Source organism: Lepus europaeus, chromosome 21 (genome assembly GCF_033115175.1).
Source record: "Lepus europaeus isolate LE1 chromosome 21, mLepTim1.pri, whole genome shotgun sequence".
Classification (NCBI taxonomy): Eukaryota; Metazoa; Chordata; class Mammalia; order Lagomorpha; family Leporidae; genus Lepus; species Lepus europaeus.
In genome coordinates, this window is record NC_084847.1 from 16,359,821 (window position 1) to 16,387,392 (window position 27,572).

Sequence of the window (27,572 nt, forward strand, 5' to 3'; positions counted from 1 at the left end):
AATGGTTCTGGGAAAACTGGATCTCTGCATGCAGAGTATGAAGCAAGATCCCTACTATTGGAGTCCAGCCCCTGACCAGCAGGGGCAGTGCAAGCACTCCCCAACAAGGCGAATGGGAGAGGTAAGGTCGACAGGTGATGAACACACCACAAGCACCCGTGAGTTTTGTCGAAGCAGTAACCGCTTTATTGAAGAAGTATGCAGGCTTATAAAGCTTAAGAAAGACATGTGCAGTAGGGGAGCCAATTAGCGAAAAGGTCATGCAGGCGTGGGTGGAGCATGCACAGGGGCACCTTAAACAAGGTATAGGGATCATGCACTGTCCACGTGTCTGGAACTAACATGAACCTATCCCTGCCAGTGATCTGATCTTACGTAGCTTAACTGCAGCAGCCGCAGACACGCCCCTCGAACATCTGCCAGGTGTCGTATTGTAATGGAGATTTTAGGCAATGCCCAACACCCTACCTTACAGCTTTCACAAAAGTCCACTCAAAATGGATGAAAGACCTAAGTCTATGTCCTGATACCATCAAATTATTAGAGAACATTGGGGAAACCCTATAAGACACTGACATAGGCAAAGACTTCTTGGAAAAGACCCTAGAAACACAAGCAATCAAAGCCAAAATTGAGAAATGGGATTACATCAAATTGAGAAGCTTCTGTACTGCAAAAGAAACACTCAGCAAAGTGAAGTGGCAACCAACAGAATGGGAGAAAATATTTACAAACTATGCAACTGATAAAGGATTAATATCCAGAATCTATAAAGAGTTTGAGAAACTCAACAACAAAACAAACAATCCAGTTAAAAAGTAGGCAAAGAATTTGAACAGACATTTTTCTTTTTCAACATTTTTTAAAAAAAGATTTATTTATTTGAAAGGCAGAGCTACAGAAAGGCAGAGGTAGAGACAGACAGGGAGGTCTTCCATCCACTGGTTCACTCCCCAAATGGCTGCAATGGCTGGAGTTGGGCCGATCTGAAACCAAGTCTAATTCCAGATCTCCCACATGGGTGCAATGACCCAAATTGGGCCATCTTTCACTGCTTTCCCAGGCATATTAGCAGAGAGCTGGCTAGAAGGTGGAGCAGCCAGGACATGAACTGGTGCCCATATAAGGTGCTGGCACTGCAGGTGGTGGCTTTACCTGCTGTTCCATAGCACCAGCCCAAAAAGGCATTTTTCAAAAAAGGAAATCCAAATGGCCAACAGAAACTTGAGAAAACGCACAGAATCACCAGTCTTCAGGAAAATACAAATCAAAACCACAATGAGGTTTCACCTCACCCCAGTTAGAATGGCTTTCATACAGAAATCAACAAACAACAAATGCTGGCAAGGATGTGGGGAAAAAGGTTCCCTAATCTGCTGGTGGATCTGTAATCTGGTACAGTCACTGTGGAAGATAGTATGGGGATACCTCAGAAATCTGAATATAGACCTACTATATGACCCAGCCATCTCACTCCTGGGAATTTATCCAAGGGAAATTAAATTAGCATATTAAAGAGTTATCTGGGGCTGGTTCTGTGGCATAGTGGGTAAAGCCGCCACCTGCAGTGCTGACATCCCATATGGGTGCGGGTTGGAGTCCCAGCAGCTCCACTTCTGATATGGCTCTCTGCTATGGCCTGGGAAAGCAGTGGAAGATGGCCCAAGTCCTTGGCCCCCTGAAACCTTGTGGGATACCCAGAAGAGGCTCCTGGCTCCTGGCTTTGGATCGGCGCAGCTCCAGCCATTGTGGCCATCTGGGGAATGAACCAGCAGATGGAAGACCTCTCTCTCTCTCTCTCTCTGCCTCTCCTTCTCTCTCTGTGTAACTCTTTCAAGTAAATAAATAAATATTTTAAAGAAAGAGTTATCTGTACCCCCATGTTTAATGCAGCTCAATTCACAATAGCTAAGATATGAAATAAACCTAGATGTCCATCAACTGAAGACGGGATAAAAAAATTATGTGACATGTACATCATGGAATACTACACAGAAGAAAAAGAAAAATGAAATCTGTCATTTACAACAAAATGGATGCAACTGGAAAACATTATACTTAGTGAAATAAGTCAGTCCCAAAAAGACAAATACCATATGTTCTCCCTGATCTGTGGTAACAGAGTACCTAAAAGGTAATCTATAGAAGTAAAATTGACACTTCAAGATGTGATAATTTTGAACAGCCTTTGTCATGAATGTTGAGAACAGTTTCTTTTTTTCATACTATTCGTTGAAATCTTTGCTTAGTATAGTGTTTATTTTATATTTTATTTATTTTTTAACTTTTATTTAATAAATACAAATTTCCAAAGTGCAACTTTTGGATTATAGCGGCTACTTCCCTCCATAACCACCCTCCCACCTGCAACCTGCATCTCCCACTCCCTCTCCCATCCCATTCTTCATCAAGATTCATTTTTAATTATCTTTATATACAGAAGATAAACTTAGTATATACTAAGTAAAGATTTCAACAGTTTGCACCCACACAGAAACACAAAGTATAAAGTACGGTTTGAGTACTAGTTATACCGTTGATTCACATAGTACAACACATTAAAGACAGAGATCCTACATGGGGAGTAAGTGCACAGTGTGACTCCTGCTGTTGATTTAACAATTGACACTCTTGTTTATGGTGCCAGTAATCACCTGAGGCTCTTGTCGTGAGCAGCCAAGGCTATGGAAGCCTCTTGAGTTTGCCAACTCCAATCTTATTTAGACAAGGCCATAGTCAAAGTGGAAGTTCTCTCCTCCCTTCAGAGAAAGGTACCTCCTTCTTTGATGGCTTGTTCTTTCTGCTGGGATCTCACTCACAGAGATCTTTCATTTAGGTCATTTTTTTTTTTTGCCAGAGTGTCTTGGCTTTCCATGCCTGAGATACTCTTATGGGCTTTTTAGCCAGATCCGAATGCCTTAAGGGCTGATTCTGAGGCCAGAGTGCTGCTTAGGACATCTGCTATTCTATGAGTCTGCTGTGTATCCCGCTTCCCATGTTGGATTGCTCTTTCCTTTTTAATTATATCGGTTAGTGTTAGCAGATACTAGTCTTGTTTATGTGATCCCTTTGATACGTAATCCTGTCATTATGATCAATTATGAACGAAATTGATCATTTGGACTAGTGAGATGGCATTGGTCCATGCCACCTTGATGGGATTGAATTGGAATCCCTGGCACGTTTCTAACTCTACCATTTGGGGCAAGTGAGATTGAGCATGTGCTGAACTGTACATCTCCTCCATCTCTTATTCCCACTATATATTTAATAGGGATCATTTTTCAGTTAAACACCTAAGAATAACTGTGTGTTTTTAAAGAGTTCAACCAATAGTATTAAGCAGAACAAAAAAATACTAAAAGGAACAAAGTAGTAAGTTGTCCCTCGACAGTCAGGACAAGGGCTGATCAAGTCATTGATTCTCATAGTGTCCATTCCACTTCAACAGGTTTCCTTTTTGGTGCTTGGTTAGTTGTCACCGATCAGTGAGAATCTATGATATTTGTCCCTTTGGGACTGGCCTATTTTACTCAGCATGATGTTTTTCAGATTCCTCCATTTTGTTGCAAATGACCGGATTTCACTGTTTTTTACTGCTGTATAGTATTCTATAGAGTACATATCACATAATTTCTTTATCCAGTCTTCTGTTGATGGGCATTTAGGTTGATTCCATGTCTTAGCTATTGTGAATTGAGCTGCAATAAATATTGAGGTGCAGACAACTCTTTTATTTGCCAATTTAATTTCCTTTGGGTAAATTCCAAGGAGTGGGATGGCTGGGTTGTATGGTAGGGTTATATTCAGGTTTCTGAGGAATCTCCAAACTGACTTCCATAGTGGCTTTACCAGTTTGCATTCCCACCAACCGTGGGGCTTAGTATAGTGTAAATCTTATGTGTACAAAGTTCATTGAAAATAGATGTTAGTAAAAAATAAGAACAGAAATAGGAGAGGGAATAGGAAGAAGGGTAGAAGTGTGGGTGGGAGGGGAGGGGAGGTTAAGTATTGTTATGTTCCTAAATTTGTGTATATGAAATGCATGAAATTTGTATACTTAAATAAAAGATTTCTAGGTGAAAAAAACTGTAAAGGAATAAATATATGTTCAATTACAAGAAAATTTTTCTTTATTTTTTCAAGGAAAAAAATCCATGAGCAAAATGTAATCTTCACAACTATAAAGAATTATTGTTTTAAAAATAGAAATCCTAGCAAGAAGGACTATAAAAATTGAACTGAAAAATTCAATCGAATAGTTTCAATAGCAATCTTCATCTGTTCTCTTGATTCATTTCGTAACAGAGGAAAGAATTGAAGAAGATAAGGCATATGGAATTTCTAATCAGAGAAGCAGAAGGAAAAATAATTTTTTTTTTACTTCTTCCATACTCTTTTTTTTAAAAAAGATATATTTATTTATTTGAAAGGCAGAGTTAGAGAGAGGCAGACAGAAAGAGAGAAAGGTCTTCCATCTACCGGTTCACTCCTTAGTGGCTGAAGCTTGGCCAATCTGAAGCCAGGAGCCAGGAGCTTCTTCCAGGTCTCCCACATGGGTGCAGGGGCCCAAGCACTTGGGCCATCCTCCACTGCCCTCCCAGGCCATAGCAGAGAGCGGGACTGGAAGTGTAGCAGCTGGGACTCAAACTGGTGCCCCCATGGGATGTTGGCATTGCAGGCAGCGGTTTTACCTGCTACACCACAGTGCCAGCCCAGGAAAAATAATTTTTAAAAGTGAAGAACGCCAATGGAAATTATGTGACATCATTGAGATAACCTTTACTTAATATTAGTCCTAAAGGAAATGAGAGAAACAAACACAGAAGGCATATTTAAGGAAACACTGACTGATAACTTTCAGTTACAGGAAGCTTAGAGGCTGCCAACCAAATTCAACCCAAAGATAAATTTCTTAAAGCATATAATAATCTAATTATTAAAATAAAAAATAATGAAAAAATACTGAATGCAGCAGGAGATAAGAAATATCTTTCTAAATAATCCCAGAATGGCTTTCAGTGGATTTCTCAGTAAAAGCATTGTAAGCTAGGAGAGAGTAGAATGATAGATTCAAAGTGCTGGGGGAAAAAAACTGCCAACCAAGAATACTGTGTTCAGCAAAGCTGTTCTTCTGAAATGAAGGGGGAGATAATGACATTCCCAAAGAAAAGTTTAGGAAGTTCATCACCACTAGAGTTGGTTTACTAGAAATGCTGAAGGGAGTTATTCAAACCAAAAAATAAGGATGTTAATAAGAAACACAAAAACATCTGACAGTATAAAACTCACCAGTAAAAGAAATTAGACAAATTCACAATATTATAAAAATGTACTCATGATGTATCAATTACATTATATCCTCAGTATGAAAGGTAAATGGCAAAACTTAAAAATAATAGTATAATTTGGTAAAAGTATAGGCAATATAAAAATGCAAATCAAATAAAAAATTCAAAATGTGTAGGGGAAGAAGAGTTAAAGTACACAGGTTTTCTTTTCTTTTTTGCATTCAAAGGTACATTGATGTCAGACTAAAATAACCTGTTTCACCTATACCATATTTTCTGTAAGTCTCATGATAACCACAATGCAAAGAACTATAATAAGTAAAATAGACATATAAAGCAAGGCATTAAAACTTACTACTAGAGAAAATAACCTCATCATAAAGGAAGACAACAAGAGTCCAAGAAAGCAAGAACGGATCTACAAAACAACCATAGAACAACTGACAAAATGGCAGTACTAAGTCCTTACTTAACAATAATCACCTGAATGTAAATGGATTAAAATTTTCATTTAAAAATCAGAGCATGGATTAATGGATTATGAAAAGAGTCAATGAAATACCACCTACCAAAGCCTCAGTTCACATGTTAGGACACACAGACTGAAAGTGAATGGATAGCAAAGTATAGTCCATGCAATTGCAAATCAAAAGAGATCAGGAGTAGTTACACTTCCATCAAATAAAATATACTTTAATTCAAACACTGTAAAATTAGACAAATAAGATCATTATATAAACAGGGCAGTTCAGCAAGAGAAAATACAAATTAATGCTATATATGTACCCAATATCAGAGTATCTAAATATGTAAAGCAAATATTAGTAAGCCTCAAAGGAGAAAATGACTTCATTACACTAATAGTAGGGAACTTTAACACTCTACTTTCAATATCCAGGCGGAAAGTCAACAAACACTAGACCTAAATTGCACTTTAGATCAAATGGACCTAATAGACATTCAAATACACAAACACACACACACACTCACACACATGCACACATATACATATATAGTTCTAAAAATATAAAAGGAAAAAAAAGCTTTGATTAGAAAGTTCTACTTGCTAGCTTTGTGGCCTTGAGAAATAATTAAGTCCTCTGGCTTTTTAGTGTTCTCATTTATAAAGTGGGGATAATAATAGGATCTACTCCTTCAGGTCACTGTAAGGGTTTATTGTCTTCAAATTCAATACTAAAGAATAGGACTTTGGGGCCAGTGCTGTGGTGTAGCAGGTAAGGCCGCTACCTGTAGTGCCAGCATACCATATGGGTGCCAGTTTGAGTCCTGGCTGTTCCACTTCTGATCCAGCTCTCTGCTATGGCCTGGATAGCACTAGAAGATGGTGCAAAACTTTGGGCCCCTGTACCCTCGTGGGAGACCCGGAAGAAGCTCCAGGCTCCTGGCTTTGGATCAGCCCAGCTCTGGGCATTGGAGCCATTTGGGGAGTGGACTAGCGGATGGAAGACCTCTCTCCCTCTGTGCCTCAGCCTCTCTGTAACTCTGCCTTTCAAATAAATAAATAAATATTTTTTTTAAAAAAAGAATATGACTTTGAAAATATTAAGCACCTAAATTACCTACTTAAACATTTCCATAGTTTTCATCATATATCAATCTTATCACTGTTAAAAGTATCATTCACTAACTACATATAAGGGGCTATACATTGTAGCTGTACAATAATGCCCTTTGAACAAATCACTGCATATTCTTGCAGTAGTTTCTTAGAGAGGTTAAAGTGAAGTTTGGAGAGGTCATGCACCTTATACGAGGCCATTTCACTAAACTGCAGTACAGTCAGCATATGACCTCGGCTCTATTTGACACTGCTGCCTTTGCTACCTTGATTGAGTAGCACAGAGACAGTCACTTTATATACAGAAAGTCATTTTTGACTAAAATTTGGTAGAATCTACTAACAAAACTAAAGAGAAGGTAGGTAAAGAGACTCTGAAGCAAACATTATCAATAATCGCTGAGGGAGACGGTGTCATGGCCCAAGGTTTTAACCTGCATTCACAATTGCAGGTAGAACCTCTACTGCAGCGATAGTGACTTTAAATGGTAGTCACTCATTCAGTCATCTTTTTATGAGTATCCATTAGGTAGCAGGTATTCTGTGAAGGCCTAAATATAACCAGTGAATTGAACAGACAAGCTCCCTGGCCTGAGGGAGGTTTTTCTTTTCTAGTTGTGCTCCCAAAGTTAATTATAATTTAGCTTCCTATACAGCTTTCTAGAAATAGATGAGAACACTCAATTGAATAAGCAAAAGACCCTTCTATTTTTTAAGAAAATTAATTAATTAATTAATTATATTTGAAAGGAGGAGTGGGAGAGGGAGAGGGAAAGAGAGAGAGGAAAAGGGGGAGAGGGAGAGAGGGGGAGAGAGAGAGAGACAGACAGACAGACAGATATCTTCCATCTGCTGGTTTACTCCTCAATGGCCAGACTAAGCTGGGCCATTCTGAGGCCAGGAGCCCAGCACTCAATTTGGTCTACCATGTGGGTGGTTGGGAATGAAGCTATCGCTGAGAATGAAGTCTATCGCTTCAGCAACTGCATTATCTGCTGCCTCTCAGGGTGCACATTACCAGGAAGCTGGGATTGAAGTGGAGTCTGGACTTGAATCCAGGCACTCTTAGATGAGATGCAAGTGTCCCAAGTGGTGTCATAATTGCTGTGCCAAATGCCTACCTCAGAGGTCCTTTCTTATAAATTGTCTTTGTTTTGTGCTGCAGTAACAGAATATCTGAGACTGTGTAGTTTATAATGAAGAGAAATTTCTCATGGTTCTGGAGGTTGAAGTCCAGTGTACCTATAAGGACCCTCTTGCTGTGTTATCTCATGGCAAAAGGTGGAAGGGCAAGGGGGTGGGAATTAGGGGGCCAAACTTGCTTTTATAACAAATTCACTCTCATGATAATGAACCCACTCCCCATATCCATGACAACATTAATCCATGCATGAGAGCAGTGCTCTCATGACTTAGTCATCTCTTCATAGTATCACCTCTCAATACTGTTGCACTTGATTAGTTTCTATCAAATTGGGAGACACTTTCAAACTATTGCATGAATTATCCTTTTTTTTTTTTTTTTTTTTTTTACAGGCAGAGTGGACAGTGAGAGAGAGAGACAGAGAGAAAGGTCTTCCTTTACTGTTGGTTCACCCTCCAATGGCTGCTGCGGCCGGCGCACCACGCTGATCCAAAGGCAGGAGCCAGATGCTTCTCCTGGTCTCCCATGGGGTGCAGGGCCCAAGCACTTGGGCCATCCTCCACTGCACTTCCGGGCCATAGCAGAGAGCTGGCCTGGAAGAGGGGCAACCGGGACAGAATCCGGTGCCCTGACCGGGACTAGAACCTGGTGTGCCAGCGCCGCAAGGCGGAGGATTAGCCTATTGAGCCACAGCGCCAGCCATGAATTATCCTTAGCATTAATTAATGACATCACCTTTTAACTTACATACATTAGTGTTTTAAAAATTTAAGTGAATTACCCTAGAATGCTTCGAGATACAGAGATAGAATCTCTGAGATACAGAGAATGAAGTCTAGACTCAGTTCTATCATCAACTTAACCAAAAGGACAGTTTGTGAATCTTTGTGACAGATAATCAGCTGATATTGCCTAGTGATAGCCTGAACTGCCTAATACTGAAGCTGGCATTTTTACACAATACAATAAATGAATTATGTATAAATTAAACAAATTACAGAAATATGGCTAGGTCAAAATTTTAAAATCATTCCTAGTATGAACTCAAAGTCAGAACAGAACTTTTCCTATGATAACATAAGTATTAATTCTTGTTTTTTTCCTCTTGATGAATTCTAAGTCCTCTAGGACAGAAAGACACATGTATGAAGGCTCAAGCTGAAAGTCTTTAGGTATTCTCAACTGAACATGCGGAAATACATTAGCATAAAGTTGTAATATATTTGAAAACTGTAATACTGTGATTACTCTAACTGCAAACAGGGTGGGGTTTGTTCTTAAATTGATATTGGCCTTTAGGGGTGGAAGTCTTTTTTTAAGGTCATTATTACTCACTTAAGGTAAACATCTTCCATGGTAGTGATTGAAGCAACAAAGTTGGCAATACCAAGATCTTTCTGTTTCATTTCCAGCTCATTAAATAGACCTTTAAACCTAGGAGAGAAGAAAGAGGGAAGGATGGACTGGCATTAGTCTAGATAAGTTTTGTTTTTTAAAGTTAATTTTAATTGAATTAAAAATGTATTTACTTCTTTCTCATTTAATATTACTTAATATTCCCAGTCATTTTCTTTCCTACTTTTTAATTGTGGTAGATTATAGAATGCAAACATTTACCATTTAAATTAATTTTTAAGCACTGTAACAAATTTATTTTCCAGTGACACTAATATAATTAGAGATGGTCTTGGTCATACCACACTTCTAGAACTTCCTGCCTTCTAGAAATTCTGTATTCATTTGCTCTTCCCCCTTTTCTGGGGGGGAAAACCACTATGGGCCATTTACCATAATAAACCTCTTAATGTGATTATTTAAAAACAGTTGGCCATACATTTCCCTCTGAAGAAATAACAAAAAAATGTTGAGTGTCCCACCCTTCCTCCCCTACCCACTGGCCAAATATGTGCATATAGAGAGGGCATTTCTATTGGCTCCATTTAAAATTATTTGAAGTATACAATTTAAGTACTCTTTTTTAAATTTATTTTTTATTTTTTATTTTTTTGACAGGCAGAGTGGACAGTGAGAGACAGACAGAGAGAAAGGTCTTCCTTTACCGTTGGTTCACCCTCCAATGGCCGCTGTAGCAGGTGCGCTGTGGCCAGCGCACTGCGCTGATCCGAAGCCAGGAGCCAGGTGCTTCTCCTGGTTTCCCATTCGGGTGCAGGGCCCAAGGACTTGGGCCATCCTCTACTGCCGGGCCATAGCAGAGAGCTGGACTGGAAGAGGGGCAACCGGGATAGAATCCAGCGCCCCAACCTGGACTAGAACCCTGGGTGCCAGCGCCGCAGGTGGAGGATTAGCCTATTGAGCCACGGCGCTGGCCCAATTTAAGTACTCTTAAGTACATTCACAATGTCATGTAATCAACATTATCCAATTCTAGAATTTTTGATTACCCAAATTGAAACTCTGTACCCATTAAAAAGTAACTTATTTTTCTCCCTTCCCTGCATTCTCAATTCTTTGTTTTTTTATGAATTTGCCCATTTTATTTAGATAAAATAAAATTTTTATCCTGTTTGTGTCTGGCTTATTTCATTTAGCATATTAATTCTGCATATTTATTTCTGCATTCACTCATGTTGTAGCATGTATCAGATCTGATTCCTTTTTAAGGTTGAATAATATTTATTGTATATATATACACCATATGTTGTTTATCCAGTCATCTGTCAATAGACATTTAGGTTGTTTACAAACTTTAGGTATTGTGAATAATGCTGTTGTGAACACTGGTGTACAAATACCTGTTTAAGTGCCTGTTTTCAGTTCCTTGGGTTATATACCTGGGATTTGCATTGCTGCATCACATGGTAATTCCATATTTATTTTTTTAGGCACTGCCATATTGTTTCCATAGCAGATATACCATTTTATATTTCTACCAGCAATGTGTCAGGGGTTCCAATTTCTCTATATCCTCACATTTGCATTCGCATTTCCCCACTGGCTAGTGCTGTTGACATGTTTTTATGTACGTATTTGACATTCATATACTTTCTTTGGAGAAATTTTTATTTAAGTCCTTTGCCCATTTTTCAATTTGTTTTGTAACTAAATTTTTTTAAAAATTTATTTTATTTATTTGAAAGAGTTACAGAGGGAGGGAGAGAGAGAGAGAGAGAGGTCTTCCGTCCAATGGTTCACTCCCCAGATGGCCACAACGGCCAGAGCTGCACCGATCTGAAGCCAGGAGCCAGGAGCTTCTTCTGAGTCTTCCATGCGGGTGCAGAGGTCCAAGGACTTGGGCCATCTTCTACTGCTTTCCCAGGCCATAGCAGAGAGCCGGATAGGAAGTGGAGCAGCCGGGACTTGAACCAGTGCCCATATGGGATGCTGGTGTTTCAGGTCAGGGCTTTAACTATCTGTACCACAGCGCTGGCCCCTTAAACTAAATTTTCAATATTTAGTTACATAAAAATCCCAATTGGCCATGGAAAAAATATTTAGTAGATCATTCTTCACTGTATTGCTTATTAAGAAATAAATGGAAAGAATGGGAGAGATTTAACTTAGCAAATTCTTCTCCACTGTATCTTGATTTTTGGTTAAATTCTTTTGCTCTAATAAGAGCAACTTATTTTATATTTATTATTAATTAATTTTATTTGAAAGGAGAGGCATAGAGACACAGAGACAGAGACATGGGTCTTCCATCTGCCTGTTCACCCCACAAATGCTCACAACAGCTGTGTTGAGCCAGGCTGAAGGCAGAAACTCAACCAAGATCTCCCACATTGGTAGCAGGGACTCCACTACTTGGGTCACCTGCTGCTTCCCAGGGTGTGCATTAGCAGCAAGTTGGAACCAGGAGCACAGTTGAGACTCAAACAAGATATGGATGTCCCAAGCAGAATCCTATTCACTAAGCCAAATGTATGCCTCAGTTTCTCTTTCAATCGTTAGTTTACAATTATTTTCATGTATGGCAGCCACTTTGAGCCTTTGGGATTTCCAAGTAGTAACAACTTCAGGCAAGAACACAAAACTGGCATGCTTCCTGAAGGGCAATGATGAGTACTCTCCTTTTCTCTTAATTGGATGCGTCTCTTAATTGGATGGGCATCCCAGTTAAAATTATCCTGTCTGTTCCCTCTGTAACCAATTTGGCGAACTCTGAGGTTAATCTCTGTATTCTTGTCATCTCTATTCCCAAAATGGTCATCCAAACTACCTTTAACTTTCAACATTTAATACTTCCTTGGATCCTACTCACCATGCAGAGAATTGGTATACTATGAACATCTTACCATGAGTTACCCCTTATTAACACCGGGAAGCTATAGCCACTAGGTTGCAATGTCTCCCTCACTCTCCCCTGCTCAGCACCACCTCCCACAAATCCAAACCAAACAGAAAGGAAAATATCAAATAAGCCTTGAAAAATAGTTAATACATAAGGCAGTGTTCTGTTTAGTGAGAGAAATCTTCAGTTATGAGCTTTCTAACTTGAGGTGGCAAATGACAGCCATAACTGGGGACTTGGTCAGTTAGAAAAACACTACTCACTAAGTTTGTTTACTATGTGAAAATGAAAATGATTTATGGTCACCCCAAAACCATCCATCTAGGCTCTCTGCACGCATACCTTGTTGTATACTTTTTGGGTAGCATAAATGACAATTCATCTCCAATATCATTCTCCAAAGTGGCATCTGGAACATAAGACTGAATCATTGCGGAAATCTTCTCTACATCACAATGTGATTCCTTCTCCATAACTATGTGATATCCAGCACCTGGGAGAAACCATTTAGAAGACCAAATGAAGAAATTTTTAATGCCCTTGTTAGGATCAAATTTGGCTGCCTAGGTTCACAAGGAAGAAGGTGTGGTATATCACAAGACTTTTGGTTATGACTCTAGCAAGGCTCATATCTACAGCTTCCAAATGATGCTCTAATACATGAGACATTGAATAAAAATTTCCTCTATAATTATTATACATGTCTTAATGAACCATAAATGAACTTAATGAACTATTAAGTGTCTATATGAAGAAAGGTGCCTGTTATCTGGTTATTTTGAAGTAGAAATCCTAATAATTAACTGTCTTCATTTAGCTATTATTATTGGTTGTCTACTGTATCAGGCTATAATTTAGGCTCTGGGGATAAAAGTTGTGAATGGAGCAGATAAAAATCTGTGCCCTCCCAAACTTTGTTAGCTTTATGTGTGTGCTTCCATAGTCCACTGTGCCTTCTCCTGTCATAGTGTTCATCATAGATGCTACTTACTGTGATATTCTTGAAGGCAAGGACTATGTATTACACTATTCACATATACAATATGTGTTCTTAGATTAATGAATTACTCTGTAATTGAAAAACAAGCCTTGCTAAATACTATGTGCTGTTGTGGATTGGATACTGAAACGATAAAAGGGCATGAGTAGAAAATTGGTGAATTCTAAATAGTCTGAGTTAATATCAATATGTCAATGTTATTTTCAAAATTCTGACACATAGAACATTATGTAAGATATCAACATTAGGTAAAAACTACAGTACTTCTATAAATCTAAAATTATTGTAAAATAAAATCTGTACCTTCATAAGAGTTTACTTACTAGCTGAAGATGACAATTGAACAGAAACCACCATTAAAATATTTAGCATGTTAGAAAATATAAAGCAGGTAAGGGAGATATGAAATGTTCAGGAAAGGTTGTTAAACTGAGACGAAGGTGCTTTGTGTTGTGGCACCCTGGGTTAAGCCATCACATCCCATATCAGAGTGCCAGGGTTCCAGTGCTAGCTACTCTAGCTAGCTTCTAACCCAGCTTCCTGAGAATGTACCTAGATGGCAACAATGTTGGCTCAAATACTTGGGTCCCTGCCTTACATGAGAGACTCAGACTGAGTTTCAAGTTTCTGGATTTGGCTTGGTCTAGCCCCAACTATTGCAGGCATTTGGGGAATGAACCATCAGATGGAGGATCCCTCTTTGTCTATCTCTCTGCTTTTCAAATAAATATAACAACAAATAAAAAGGATAAAATTTATCTTTCATTAGGAGAGACTTGTATGTCTCAAGAATTATACTGCTAGTTACATGTTAGTTACTATTTTATCAATAATACATTAAAATTTATTATTAAAATATTATTAAAATTTAAAATTATAAATTATTTTTCATTTTTAAAAGATTTTATTTATTTATTTGAGAGGTAGAGTTACAGAGTGAGAGGTAGAGACAGAGAGAAAGGACTTCTGTTCACTAGTTCACTCCCAAAGTCCTTTGCATCCATATGGGATGCTAGCTCTGCAGGTGGAGGATTAACCCACTGTGCCACGGCGCTGGCCCCAGTGATTTATTTTTAAAAGCACAGCTGCTTAAATTATGTGGCTTATAGCCCAGGAACACCCAATTCAGATTACATAAGCCCAAGTTTGGATATAGAACCCCTAAAAGGCAACTGTGTAGATGAATTTGTGAAATGGAAAAGTAACATCTTCCCTACTAAAAGCCAGCAAAATAAAACAGGTTATTACCTAGAAGATCTATGCTTGAGGTCTAGTATCCACTTTTTGATCATATAAGAAACATAAACATAAAAATCTATTAAGTGATCATAGACTCTGAACAAGCAAATGGGCATCTAAGTACGATTGTAGGAAGGTTTTCTGATACATCTGGGTCCCAGTTATAAATTTTATATAATGAAGTTATTATTTTGAAGTGTTTTCAATAAGATATGGCCGGCGCCATGGCTCAACAGGCTAATCCTCCGCCTGCGGTGCTGGTACCCCGGGTACTAGTCCCGGTCGGGGCACCGGATTCTGTCCCAGTTGCCCCTCTTCCAGGCCAGCTCTCTGCTATGGCCCGGGAGTGCAGTGGAGGATGGCCCAAGTGCTTGGGCCCTGCACCCCATGGAAGACCAGGAGAAGTACCTGGCTCCTGCCTTTGGATAAGTGCGGTGCACTGGCCGAAGCGCGCCGGCCATGGCGGCCATTGGAGGGTGAACCAATGGCAAAGGAAGACCTTTCTCTCTGTCTCTCTCTCTCACTATCCACTCTGCCTGTCAAAAAAAAAAAGTGAGTAGCACTGTAATCAGTAGAGATAATTGGAGTTGAATAAACTTAAATACTGAATAAATGAATCATTGAAGTAAATATCCTTAATTATATTTCCACTTATGCTTATATTCTCATTTTGGAGGCCTTTTTCTATAATTTTGGCCCTGAATAATGCACTGTCTAATATATCTATTTTATCTCCCTTGAAAGATTACCAGAGATACTTACTAGAGACAAGGGTATTTTTATTCTACTTATATTATCCTTTCATTGTGTTCTACATTCTTACTGTCAATTACCACATTTATGAGTTATCTCAACACTTCAGGGATTTTGTGTTGATTTGGCAAAGAACTAGAGTCAGAGATGTCTGATTTCTCTACTTTCTCTCCTCATCAATCAATCACTTAAAGAAATACATCTGGAGGCAAAACTACATTATAGGGATAAATAAAACTGTCATTAGGTACAAAATTGGACAAATAAGCATGGTATTTGTAGGCTGATAAAAGGATTTCCTGTGTCTGATAGTATATGCTAAAGGACATGTGTTAAGTATATACCGGGAATACACATATTGCAAAGGACTTAAAATACCAACTGTAATGGTTGAGACTTAGTAGGCCACAGAGTGTTACTGAAGTTTTGAGTAACAGATAAAACATAATGAAAATCACGTTAGGATAATATTATTAAGATAACAATATCTTAAGAATGATCAAAGGGAGAGAGACCATATATTCGTTTCAGGAAGACTGAAGAACCACAACAGCGCAGGGTACCCTTGATCATGATGGCAATGCGGTCACCCAGGATATCAGCTTCATCCATGTACTGGGTGGTTAGTAAGATGGTACGTTTGTGTTTATACTGCTGAAGGAGATGCCAGAAGACCCTCCTTGAGGTTGGGTCCATGCCAGATGATGGTTCATCAAATATCAGTACCTAAAGTCAGAAGAAAAATTCTGTGACCACTGATAATTAATGATATGCTACTTGTAGGTTGCCTAATTATTTGAGGAGAACACATTTAAGCTAAGATACAGAATTTAGAGTAAATTAGAGGGTTTTTAACTCTAGGAGAAAAAAAAAAGAATCCCAAAATATGTTGTAGCAGCTTGGCTACTGATTGTCATTAGCAAGCCTCCTGTTAGCATCAGATCAACTCTTAGGCTACTGCCAGCTGAGTTTTCTAGATCAGCTGGCAGGATCCAATACTTATTGCCCTCTCTGCCCTCACACTGTGTGCTCATGCATTCTGTCTCTTTCCCCAGTGAATACCTTGGAGCTTCCCATTAGTGCTATAATGATGGACAGTTTGCGCTTCATTCCTCCACTCAGTTCTTGTGGAAATGCATCATGCTTTTCCAGCAGGTTAAAAATAGACAGCATATGGTCAGTCTCCACAGTACACATCCTTTGAGGTATTCCTTTTATCTAGAAAGAGGAACCAGAATTTACCTGGTGCATCTGACTTCATTTTCAGAGAGCTCTTAGACCACAACTTTTCTTACCATTGCCACACAGATATATGAGGTTTCTTGCAACTATATCTTTGGAAACATTTGATATAAACTTTTCATTACAACAGTAAAAAATAGTCTTCTTTCCCATGCCTGCATTTTTTTTTTTGCTTGGCTAATCCTTTTAATTACATGGTTTAAATTATACAATTTCCACTATTCATTTTATATAAAACAGGTTAACAATACAAGATTTCCAAATGCAACAATATGTATCAAACTACATGTATCTGCAAAGATTACAGCCATTGTGAAGCTTTATCTTAAAAATACTTTCAGGAAGATCGGGCCATCAAAGAAAGAGGTACCTTTCTTTGAAAGGAGGAGAGAACTTCCACTTTGATTATGGCCTTGTCTAAATAAGGTCGGAGTCTGTGAACTGAAGAGGCTTCCATAGCCTTGGCAGCTCATGACAAGAGCCTCGCGTGATTACTGACATCATAAATAAGAGTGTCAATTATTAAATCAACAGCAGGAGTCACTGTGCACTTACTCCCCATGTAGGATCTCTGTCCTTAATGTGTTGTACTATCCAAATTAACGTTAAAACTAGCATTCAAACAGTACTTTATACTCTGTGTTTCTGTGTGGGTGCAATCTGTTGAAATCTTTACTTAGTATATACTAAGTTGATCTACTGTATATAAAGATAATTAAAAAAATGAATCTTGATGAAGAATGGGATGGGAGAGGGAGTGGGAGATGGGATGGTCTGTGGGTGGGAGGGAGGTTATGGGAGGAAAAATCGCTAGAATCCAAAAGTTGTACTTTGGAAATTTGTATTTATTAAATAAAAGTTAAAAATTTTTTTTCAGGAAAATAAACATGCTTCTCAGCCAGTTTTCTCAGCTTAAAAAAATAGGATTATAAATATACATTTTAATAAAAAAACAAGATGATCAAATACTGATTACTCAGTTATATCTTAAAACTTTTAATAATCTGTACACAAGTGCACATTAGATAAATCTGCAAATTATCCACATAAAACTGCAGTACTTTCGTCAGAGGACCGTGTCTGGTGACAGTGAACTCTACTGGGTAAGGAGGCAATTTCCTGCACAGTTTAGGCCAACTGTCCAGTCACAGGACATTCAGCAGTGCTTCTGCAGAGAGGCAGGTGGGGCATCGGGAGCAACAGGCGAGCAGCAGCCTCCCCAGGATGGCTCCAGCGGGACACAACAAGGAAGGCACAAAGCAGTTAAGGTTGTTCCTGATGTGTACTGCTTTCCAAAGCACAATCATAATTTCTTAGAAAAATGTATGAGAACAAGTGGTGGCAATGTTTCTAGAATACACAGCAACTGAGTGCATTGCCCATTTGTCAAGATGGGCAGTTCAGGCAAAGGGAAGGTTCCAGGAGCCTTGGGGAAGCTGGGGCCACACATGACCCCATTCACCTTGAGAAACCCTGGGGACTCCTCTCTTGCTTGACAAGGCCCAAAGAGGTAGAACAGCCACCCCCCCCACCCAGGGAGGGGTGAGCAGGCAGGGGAGAGGAGCGGGGTTGGGGGAGGCTGAGGCCTTCTGGGGAGTGGACAAGCAGGGGCCGCCAGGAACCAGCCACACTGCACCAGGGGAGCTCCCTGCTGGCCCCTCCTCAGGAGAGCTTCGCACAAGGGCCTGCAGGCATTGGTGCTACACGACATAGACCTGGGAGCCCAGCTTTGCAGACACCCTTCCCCTGTCACCCGTCCCTGGCCTAGAGAACTTGAGTTCCCCAAAGCTTTAAGGGCACCGAAGCAGACTCATAGCTGATTTAATCCATTGCAAAGGGTTGTGGGCACCTGCAGGGCCAGCTAGGCTCTTACAGCAATCCCTCCATCTAACAGGCATGACAAAGGCTCCACGTGAGAATCCTAGAAGCTTTGGGGTGTTCCAGAGTTTCCCCTGGGCGAGGGAGGGTCTGCTCTTCTATGCAGCAGGAAGACCACTCCATTGCTCAGATCTGGAGCCTCCCTGGACTCTAACCATGGCCCAGTGAAAAGTGTGATTGCCACTGTGCGATCGTTCATGCCTGCATTTCTGTCTAAAAGTTTCTAGTTTTTTAAAAATATCTTATAAAGACATTTGGAGCTCACCAATCAGGAAGGAAAGCAAGCACATTTCTGGCTTCCAGATACAATGGAGTAAATGCACGTACCTTTTCATCTCCTACTGAATTCAATACTAAACATGGAGAAAACTCTGAAAAGTTAAATATCAGCAGTTGGGGCAGGGTGAACACAAGAATTAAGATATCATTGAAACAGTGGCGAATTTATTATTTTCCTCTGTATAGACTATAACCTGCAACCAAAGTAGTCCAAAACCCAGAAGTGAGTACTATAGTCCAAATAGCGAGATTAAGAAGAAACTCTCTCATTCTGGATTTAGAGAGAGTTGTGGGCAATCATTTTTTCCCCTCTGTTCTGTGCCTCAGTTCATGGAATTGTTGTGCTAAGGATGGTGAGAAGAATAGATAAGAATGGGAGTCTTGCAAAACTAAAACTCCAAGGGACATGAATCTTCTCAGTTCAGTGGAGATGTGGCTGTAGTAGGGAAGGACCAGATCTCATTGCTTTTTACCATTTATGAATGGAGGCCTGAGAAAGTAATCTTGAGAAACCAGAAAGCACTGGGAAGATAACAGGAGATAAGCAGGAAAGTAATATTATAAACTTGCTTATGAATTCATGTGCTCACTCCAGTACTTGTATATATCCTAATTAGTAATTCCATACTTTAAAACAGTACAAATGACTATACACTTGCCTAGGTGCAAGACTGACTGATGAATATTACACACATGGGAAAGACTGAAACAGCACTGCAAAGACTTTGAAAAGATATAAATAAGAAGTAGAGTTTCATAATGTATTGTTCAAAATATTCAGATAGGGGTTGGTGCTGTGGCGTATCGGGTAAAGCTGCTCCCTGCAGTACCAGCATCCCATATGGGCGCCGGTCCCGGCTGCTCCACTTCTGATCCAGTTTTTCTGCTATGGCCTGAGAAAGCAGTAGAAGATGGCCCAAGTCCTTGGGTCCCTGCACCTGCCTGAACAAGCTCCTGATTTCGGATTGGTGCAGCTACGACTGTTGTAGCCATCTGGGGAGCGAACCAGAGAATGGAAGACCCCCATACCTTCTCCGCCTCAGCCTCTCTGTAACTCTGCCTTTCAAATAAAATAAATAAATCTTTTATAAAAAAAACCAAAATATTCAGAATAAAACCCAAAATTTCTTGGCAGACAAAGAAATCATAAAAATTCAATTGATATAGGAAAAGACAAAGAGCAGACATCAATGGCAATGGTTACACAGATTCTGGAATTAATTGCCAAAGACCTGAATACAGATTTATTATTAAAATGCTTGAACAAGGTTTGCACTGTTGTACAATAGGTTAAGCCATTGCCTGTGATGCCAGCACCCCATATGCAAGCAGATTCAAGACCTAGCTGCTCTACTTCCAACCCAACTCCCTGCTAATGTGCCTGGGAAGGCAGTGTAAGATAGCTCAAGTGTGTCTGGGCCTCTGTCAACCATGTGGGAGATCCAAATGGAGTTCCAGGCTCCTGGCTTTGACCTTACTTCAGCTGTTGTGGCCATTTGTGGAATGAACCAGCAGATGGAAGATCTCTCTTTTTCCTGGCACTCTCTCTAATTCTGACTTTCAAATAAGTGTTTTAAAAAATGACTTAACAAGTATCTGAAGACAAATAATAGTAAATAAAGTACTATATAAATGAAATAAAAAAACAAGTGGCAACTTTGGAACTAAAAAATCAAAATAAAAGTACATTTGCTTTTTCTTAAAAGATTTTATTTTTATTTATTTGAGAGGTAATTACAGAGAAAGGGAGAGACAGAGAGAAAGGTCCATACTACAAAAAGCATTTACAGGGGCCAGTGCTGTGGTGCAGTGTGTAAAGCCGCCACCTGCAGTGCTGGCATCCCATATGGGTGCCATTTCGAGTCCTGGATGTTCCACTTTGGATCCAGCTCCCTGCTGATGGCCTGGGAAAGCAGTGAAAAATGGCCCAAGGGCTTGGGCTCCTGCACCCATGTGGGAGACCTGGAAGAAGCTCCTGGCTTCAGATCAGCACAGCTTGGGCCATTGCAGCCATCTGGGGAGTGAACCAGCAGATGGAAAACCTCTCTCTCTGCCTCTGCCTCTCTGTAACTCTGCCTTTCAAATAAATAAATAAATAGATAGGTAGATAAATATTAGAAAAAGCAATTTACAGATTCAATGTGATCCCCATCAAAATACCAATGACATTCTTCCCTTTCTAGAAAAAATGATGCTGAAATTCATATGGAAACACAGGAGATCTCAAATAGGTAAAGCAATTTTATACAACAAAAACCAAGCCAGAGGATTCAAAATACCTGATTTTAAGACATACTACAGGCAGTTATAATCAAAACATCCTGGTACTGGCACAAAAACAGACTTGCAGACCAATGGGACAGAACAAAAACTCCAGAAATCAATCAATGCATCTACAACCAACTCATCTTTGACAAAGGAGCTAAAATCAATCCCTGGAGCAAGGACAGTCTCTTCAACAAATGATTCTGGGAAAACTGGATCTCCACATGCAGAAATATGAAGCAAGACTCCTAACCTTCACCTCACGTGAAAATTCACTCAAAATGGATAAAATATGTAAATTTATGACCTGATACCATCAAATTACTAGAGAACATTGGGGGAAACTCTGTAAGGGATTAGCATAGGCAAAAACTTCTTGGAAAAGATCCCAGAAGCACAGGTAATGAAAGCCAAAATTGAGAAATGAGATTACTTCAAGCTGAGAAGCTTCTGTACTGCAAAAGGAACATTTAGCAAAGTGAAGAGGTAACTGACTGAATGGGAGAAATTTTTTGTAAACTATGTAACTGATACAGGATTAATATCCATATTCTATAAAGAGCTCAAGAAATTCAACAACTACAAAACAAACAATCCAATTAAGAAATGAGCAACACCAGCCAATCAGGTTAATTAACCACTCCCCTCTGGAAGTTGGTTAAAAGCCTGGGACATGGTGTGTCCAGCCTTCTCTTCTTTGCCCTGGCCTCAAGCCAGGAGTGGGATGGCTGTAGCCCTGTGCCCCCAGCGCATGTGGCCTTCGGGCCACATGCCCTAGGCTTCCTGGCCTAGATGCTCCTCCATGTGGCTGGTTCCTAGTGCTCGGTATGAACCCAGATTTACCTCTCTCTCTTAAATAAAGCTCTCACTCTCCTACGCATCTTTCTCACTAAATAAAAGCATAAAATGTTAAAAAAAAGAAAAAAAAAGAAATGGGCAAAAGACTTGAACAGCCATTTTTCTACAAAGGAAATCCAAATGGCCAACAGACACATGAGAAAATGCTCAGGATCACTAGCCATCAGGAAAATGCAAATTAAAACCACAATGAGGTTTTACCTCACCCCAGTTAGAATGGCTCCCATACAGAAATCAAGGAACAAAATAAATGCTGGCAAGGATGTGGGGAAAAAGGTACTCTAATCTGTGATGTAAATGTAAACTGGTGCAACCAATGTGGAATACAGTATGGAGATACCTCAGAAATCTGAATATAGACCTTTTTTTCTAAGATTTATTTATTTATTTAAAAGTCAGAGTTCACAGAGTGAGAAGAGGTAGAGAGAGAGAGAGAGAGAGAGAGAGAGAGAGGTCTTCCATCCGATGGTTCACTCCCCAATTGGCTGAAATGGCCGGAGCTGCGCTGATATAAAGCCAGGAGCCAGGAGTTTCTTCTGGGTCTCCCATGTGGGTTCAGGGTCCCAAGGACTTGGGCCATTTTCTACTGCTTTCACAGGCCATAGCGGAGAGCTGGATTGGAAGTGGAGCAGCTGGGTCTTGAACCGGTGCCCATATGGGATGTGGGCGCTTCAGGCCAGGGTGTTAGCCCACCGTGCCACAGTGCCAGCCCCAAAACTGAATTTGGTTGAATATAGATCTACCATTTGCCCCATCTATCCCACTCCTGGGAATTTACCCAAATGAAATGAAATCAGCAGATAAAAGAGTGATCTCTACCCCCATGGTTATTGCAGCTCAGTTCACAATAGCTAAGATATGGAATCAACCCAGATGTCTATAAACTGAAGACTGGATGAAGAAATTATGGTATATATACACTATGGAATACTACACAGTAGTAAAAAAATGAAATCCTGTCTTTTGCAACAAAATAGATGCAACTGGAAAACATTATACTTAATGAAATGTCAGTGCCAAAAAGACAAATACCATATGTTCTTCCTGATCTGTGGTAACTAATAAGAGTACCTAAAAGGTAATCTGTAGGAATCAAATTGACATTTTGAGATTTGATGATTGTTTACAGTCTTTGTCTCAACTGTTGAGGAATAACATTTTTTTCCTGTATAATACTTGTTGAATTATTTACTTAGTGTTGGATTAATCTTATGTGTAGAAAGTTAACTGAAAATAGATCTTTTTAAGAATTAAGAATGGGGGGGGGGTGCTGGTGCTGTGGTATAGCAGGTAAAGCCACCACCTGCAGTTCTGGCATCACATATGGGTGCCAGTGTGAGTCCTGGCTGCTCTACTTCTGATCCAGCTCTCTGCTATGGCCTGGGAAAGCAGTAGAAGATGGCTGGCCCAAGTCCTTGGGCCCCTGCATCCACATGGAAGACTCAGAGGAAGCTCCAAGCTCCTGGCTTCAGATTGGCACAGCTCTGGCCATTGCGGCCATCTGGGAAGTGAACAACGGTTGCAAGACCTCTCTCTCTCTCTCTTTCTCTCTCTCTCTGCCTCTCTGTAACTCTGCCTTTGAAATAAATAAATAAATATTTTTTTAAAAAGTACATTGTTATTAAAAAATTAAGAGTAGGAACAGGAGAGGGAGGAGGAAGGGTGGGATCATGGGCAGGAAAGAGGGTAGGGTAGGAAGTACTGCTATGTTCCTGAATCTGTATATAGGAAATACATAAAATTTGTATAGCTTAAATAAAAATTTTAAAAAAGTATATAGAAAAAGAAACATAATGATGTAGAAGGTGTATCTTGCAAGTCATAAAGTCTAAATTTTAAATTTAGACTCTGTAAACTCATTCAAATAAATTTACTTTTCTCCAAAAAAAAAACAAAAAACAAAAACCAATCAACAGCTGCAGGAAACTATGATGTAATATTTACATTTTCAGTCATTTGATCAAGAAAATGATAAAACAAGCTACAGATTAGGAAAAGTATTTGCAAGACACATGTTTAACAAAGGATACATATCCAGAATACATGAAGAATTCTAAAAAATTAAAAAGTGAGAGAACAAATAACACAAATGAAAGATGGACAAAGTGGGTCTGGCCCAGTGGCAAAGTGGGTAAAGCTGCCGCCCGCAATGCCAGCATCCCATATGGGTGCCAGTTTGAGTCTGGCTGCTCCACTTCTGATCCAACTCTCTGCTATGGCCTGGGAAAGCAGCAGATGGCCCAAATCCTTGGGCCCCTGCACCCACATGAGAGACCTGGAAGAAGCTCCTGGTTCCTGGATTCAGATCAGTGCAGCTCTGGCTGTTGCGGCCATCTAGGGAGTGAACCAGCAGATGGAGGACACCTCTGTCTGTCTGTCTGTCTGTCTCTCTGCCTCTGCTTCTCTGTAACTCTGCCTTTCAAGTAAATAAAAAAATAAAAAAAAGAAAAAAAGAAAGATGGACAAAGGGCCTGATTAAATACTGCATCAAAGAGGCTACAGAGATAGCCAATCAGCAAATATAAGATGTTGAACATCATTACCCAATCATAAAATGCAAATTAAAGTCACAATTAAAAACCAGTATACACTTATTAAAACATGAAATGCAAATTAAAAGCACAACTAAATACCACTATATACTTATTAAAACATTTTTTAAAAAGTATTGACAATCCCAAACACTGGTTAGAATGTGTAGCAATTGGTATCCTCATATATTGCTGTTGGGAATTGCAAACCAATATGGCTACTCTGGAAAACAGTGTCAGTTTCTTAAAAACAAATGCGTACATGATCAAGTAATCCTACTCTGAGAGCAAAAAAACTTGTTTCACATTTAAATAAAAACATGTACACGAAATTCAGGGAAGCTTTATCCAAAATCTTCAAAAATTTAAAACAATCCAAATGTCCTTACATTGGTGTATCTTGGTACATCCAAACATGAAATACTACTTACCAATTAAGAGGAACAAACTGTCCATGCACACAGCAGCATGGATGAATTTCAAAGGCAGTTGTTCACTGAAAGAAGCCAATCTCAAGATGTTACAGACTCCATGATTCCATTCTATGATATTCTCAAAAAGATAAAGCTATAGTGATGAAGAATAGACCAGTGGATATAAGAGGGAAGAGGGATAACAACAAAAAATAGTATGAGGGGGTGTTTGGAATAATGAAACTGTTCTGTTTCCTGATTGCAGTGTTGGTTAAATGTTAAAATTTACAGATCTGTATACATATTAAAAGGTAAAATGTCAAATTTACTGTACAACTTTATAAAATATATCTCAGACTCACCACCGAGTAGAAAAAAAGATGTTCTGATACTGTCAAGTCATTAAACAACAAGTCATGCTGTGGACAGAAGCCCAAGTTTTTTCGAATCTCAATTATGTTACTTGAAATATCATACCCATCAATATAGGCCTTCCCTCTGGTAGGAGGAAAACGACCTAGGATTAAGCAAAAGACATGGCAGAAGCTAAACTTTGGTAAGGGAATACTTTAGTGTATGTGCTGCCAAAGCGAGCACTTGGTTAGGGAATATAACACATTGCAAAATTAGCACCTCAGATTCAGTCTACTTACGGATTACTCAAAAGAATGAGTACCATCTCAGGCAAAGAGTAGCTCAGAAAAAATATCAACCATTACACTAGGGTTGAAGGACTGGCTATCTTTTAATTTTCTTTTTTCCTTTCCACTTTTATACTTTCTACAATAAGTATGGAATATATTGGTAATAAAAATTTAAATAGTTTGGCCTGCGCCGCTGCTCACTAGGCTAATCCTCCGCCTTGCGGCGCCGGCACACTGGGTTCTAGTCCCGGTCGGGGCACCGATCCTGTCCCGGTTGCCCCTCTTCCAGGCCAGCTCTCTGCTGTGGCCCGGGAGTGCAGTGGAGGATGGCTCAAGTGCTTGGGCCCTGCACCCCATGGGAGACCAGGAGAAGCACCTGGCTCCTGCCATCGGATCAGTGCGGTGCGCTGGTCGCAGCGCGCCAACCGCGGCGGCCATTGGAGGGTGAACCAACGGCAAAGGAAGACCTTTCTCTCTGTCTCTCTCTCTCTCACTGCCCACTCTGCCTGTCAAAAAAAAAAAATTTAAATAGTTCCTACATTCTAAATGTCAGAAGCAATTAGATAGTTACCATACTTATGAATTATATTAGGCTCTGTCACAGATGCTATGAAAAACATAAATATTAGGAATATATGATGTTTATCTTTAATAAATATAAATACTAATAACATACTTATATACCACTACTACTAGTGGTAACCAGTCTGTTTTTCATAAGACAATATTTGGTTATATGTAGATAAGAACTATAAAGCCACTTAAACTCTTTGATTATTTTAAAGTACATATTCTTAAAATATATTTTTGAAAAGTACACTTAAGAAGAAATCTAAACTTAACCTGCCATTACATAAATTGAACAAGTTAGTAAGTAGTAAAACCACTGTTCCTCAATAGTATAGACAAGGACTATAAATAATAATCAAATCTCAAAATGTCAATTTTGCTCATATATATTACATTTTTTGCACTCTGTATATTAGTTACCATAAACCAGGGAAAACATATGATATTTATTATTATTTTTAACAGTTTATTTATTTATTTGAAAGGTAGAGTTTTATACACACGCACACACACAGAGAAAGAGAGAGAGAGAGAGGACGAGGGAAAGAGAGAGAGAGAGAGAAAGAGAGAGAGACAGACAGACATCTTCCATCTGCTGGTTCACGCCCCAAACGGCCACAACAGGTGGAGCTGGACCAATCCGAAACCAGGAGCCAGGAGATTCTTCTGGGTCTCCCACTTGGGTGCAGGGGTCCAAGAACTTGGGCCATCTTCTGTTGCTTTCCCAGAAGCATTAGCATGAAGCTGGATCAGAAGTGGAGCGCCTACATGGGATGCCGGAGCCATAAGCAGTGGTTTTACCAGCTACGCCACAGGGCCATCTGCATGATATTTATTTACTTACTTGAAACAAGGCAGAGTTTTTATACTCTGCACATGAGTTACCACAAGTCAGGGAAAACATGTGATATTTATTTATTTGAAAGGAAGGGTTACAAAGAGAGAGTCAGAGAGCTTCCATTTGCTGGTTTATTCCCCAGGTGGCTACAATAGCTAGGGCTAGGCCAGGCAGAATCCAGGAGCCTGGAACTCCATTCAGGTCTCCCATGTGGGTGCAGAGGTCCAAAGTTGTTTTATCCATTTTGATGGTAGAATACTAAGGTTTCTTAATATTAATGTTCTGCTGTTTTTCTTTTTAATCCTGTCAATATCTGTTTCAACATGCAGGACCTCTGGTGTTTGGTACATATATACATATACTTATTTTTTTACTTCCCATTGAATTTATCTGGAGTATGGCCTTTTTATTTGTTGAACTCTTTATTTAGTGGAGCCATTAAGCATTTGACTATAATGTAAATTAAAGTACACTATTTCTAAAAAAATATTTTTGAAAAAGTTTCAGATTCTTTGTCAGGTAATTCAAAACCATCTTTTTTAAGTGTTCATTTTATATTTCCCTCATTTTTACGCCTTTTTTTTTTGTTGAGAACTATATTTAAAACAGCAGAGTCCTCTCCCAGTGTCTATGGAGTGGCTTTATGCAGGAGAAATCTCTCACCAGTCAGCCTCTCTACAGGTTCTGGAACCTCTCAAACATTTTCTGGGATGTATCTTCTCCAGGGTTATGTGCTTACCTTTATTCCAGTATAGAGGCTTGTAAGTATCATAATTTCCCTAGCAGCCTTGGAGCT

General features: G+C 39.5%; 1 protein-coding gene across 1 annotated transcript in view; it reads right to left on the bottom strand.

Moving 5' to 3' along the window:
* Positions 1 to 27,572, bottom strand: part of LOC133750441 (phospholipid-transporting ATPase ABCA3-like) — a 183,709-nt gene that overhangs the window by 60,941 nt on the left and 95,196 nt on the right. The window contains 5 exon segments of the mRNA XM_062180047.1: positions 9,350 to 9,448; positions 12,609 to 12,759; positions 15,774 to 15,984; positions 16,321 to 16,476; positions 25,087 to 25,222. Coding sequence (XP_062036031.1) covers positions 9,350 to 9,448; positions 12,609 to 12,759; positions 15,774 to 15,984; positions 16,321 to 16,476; positions 25,087 to 25,222 — 753 coding nt within the window.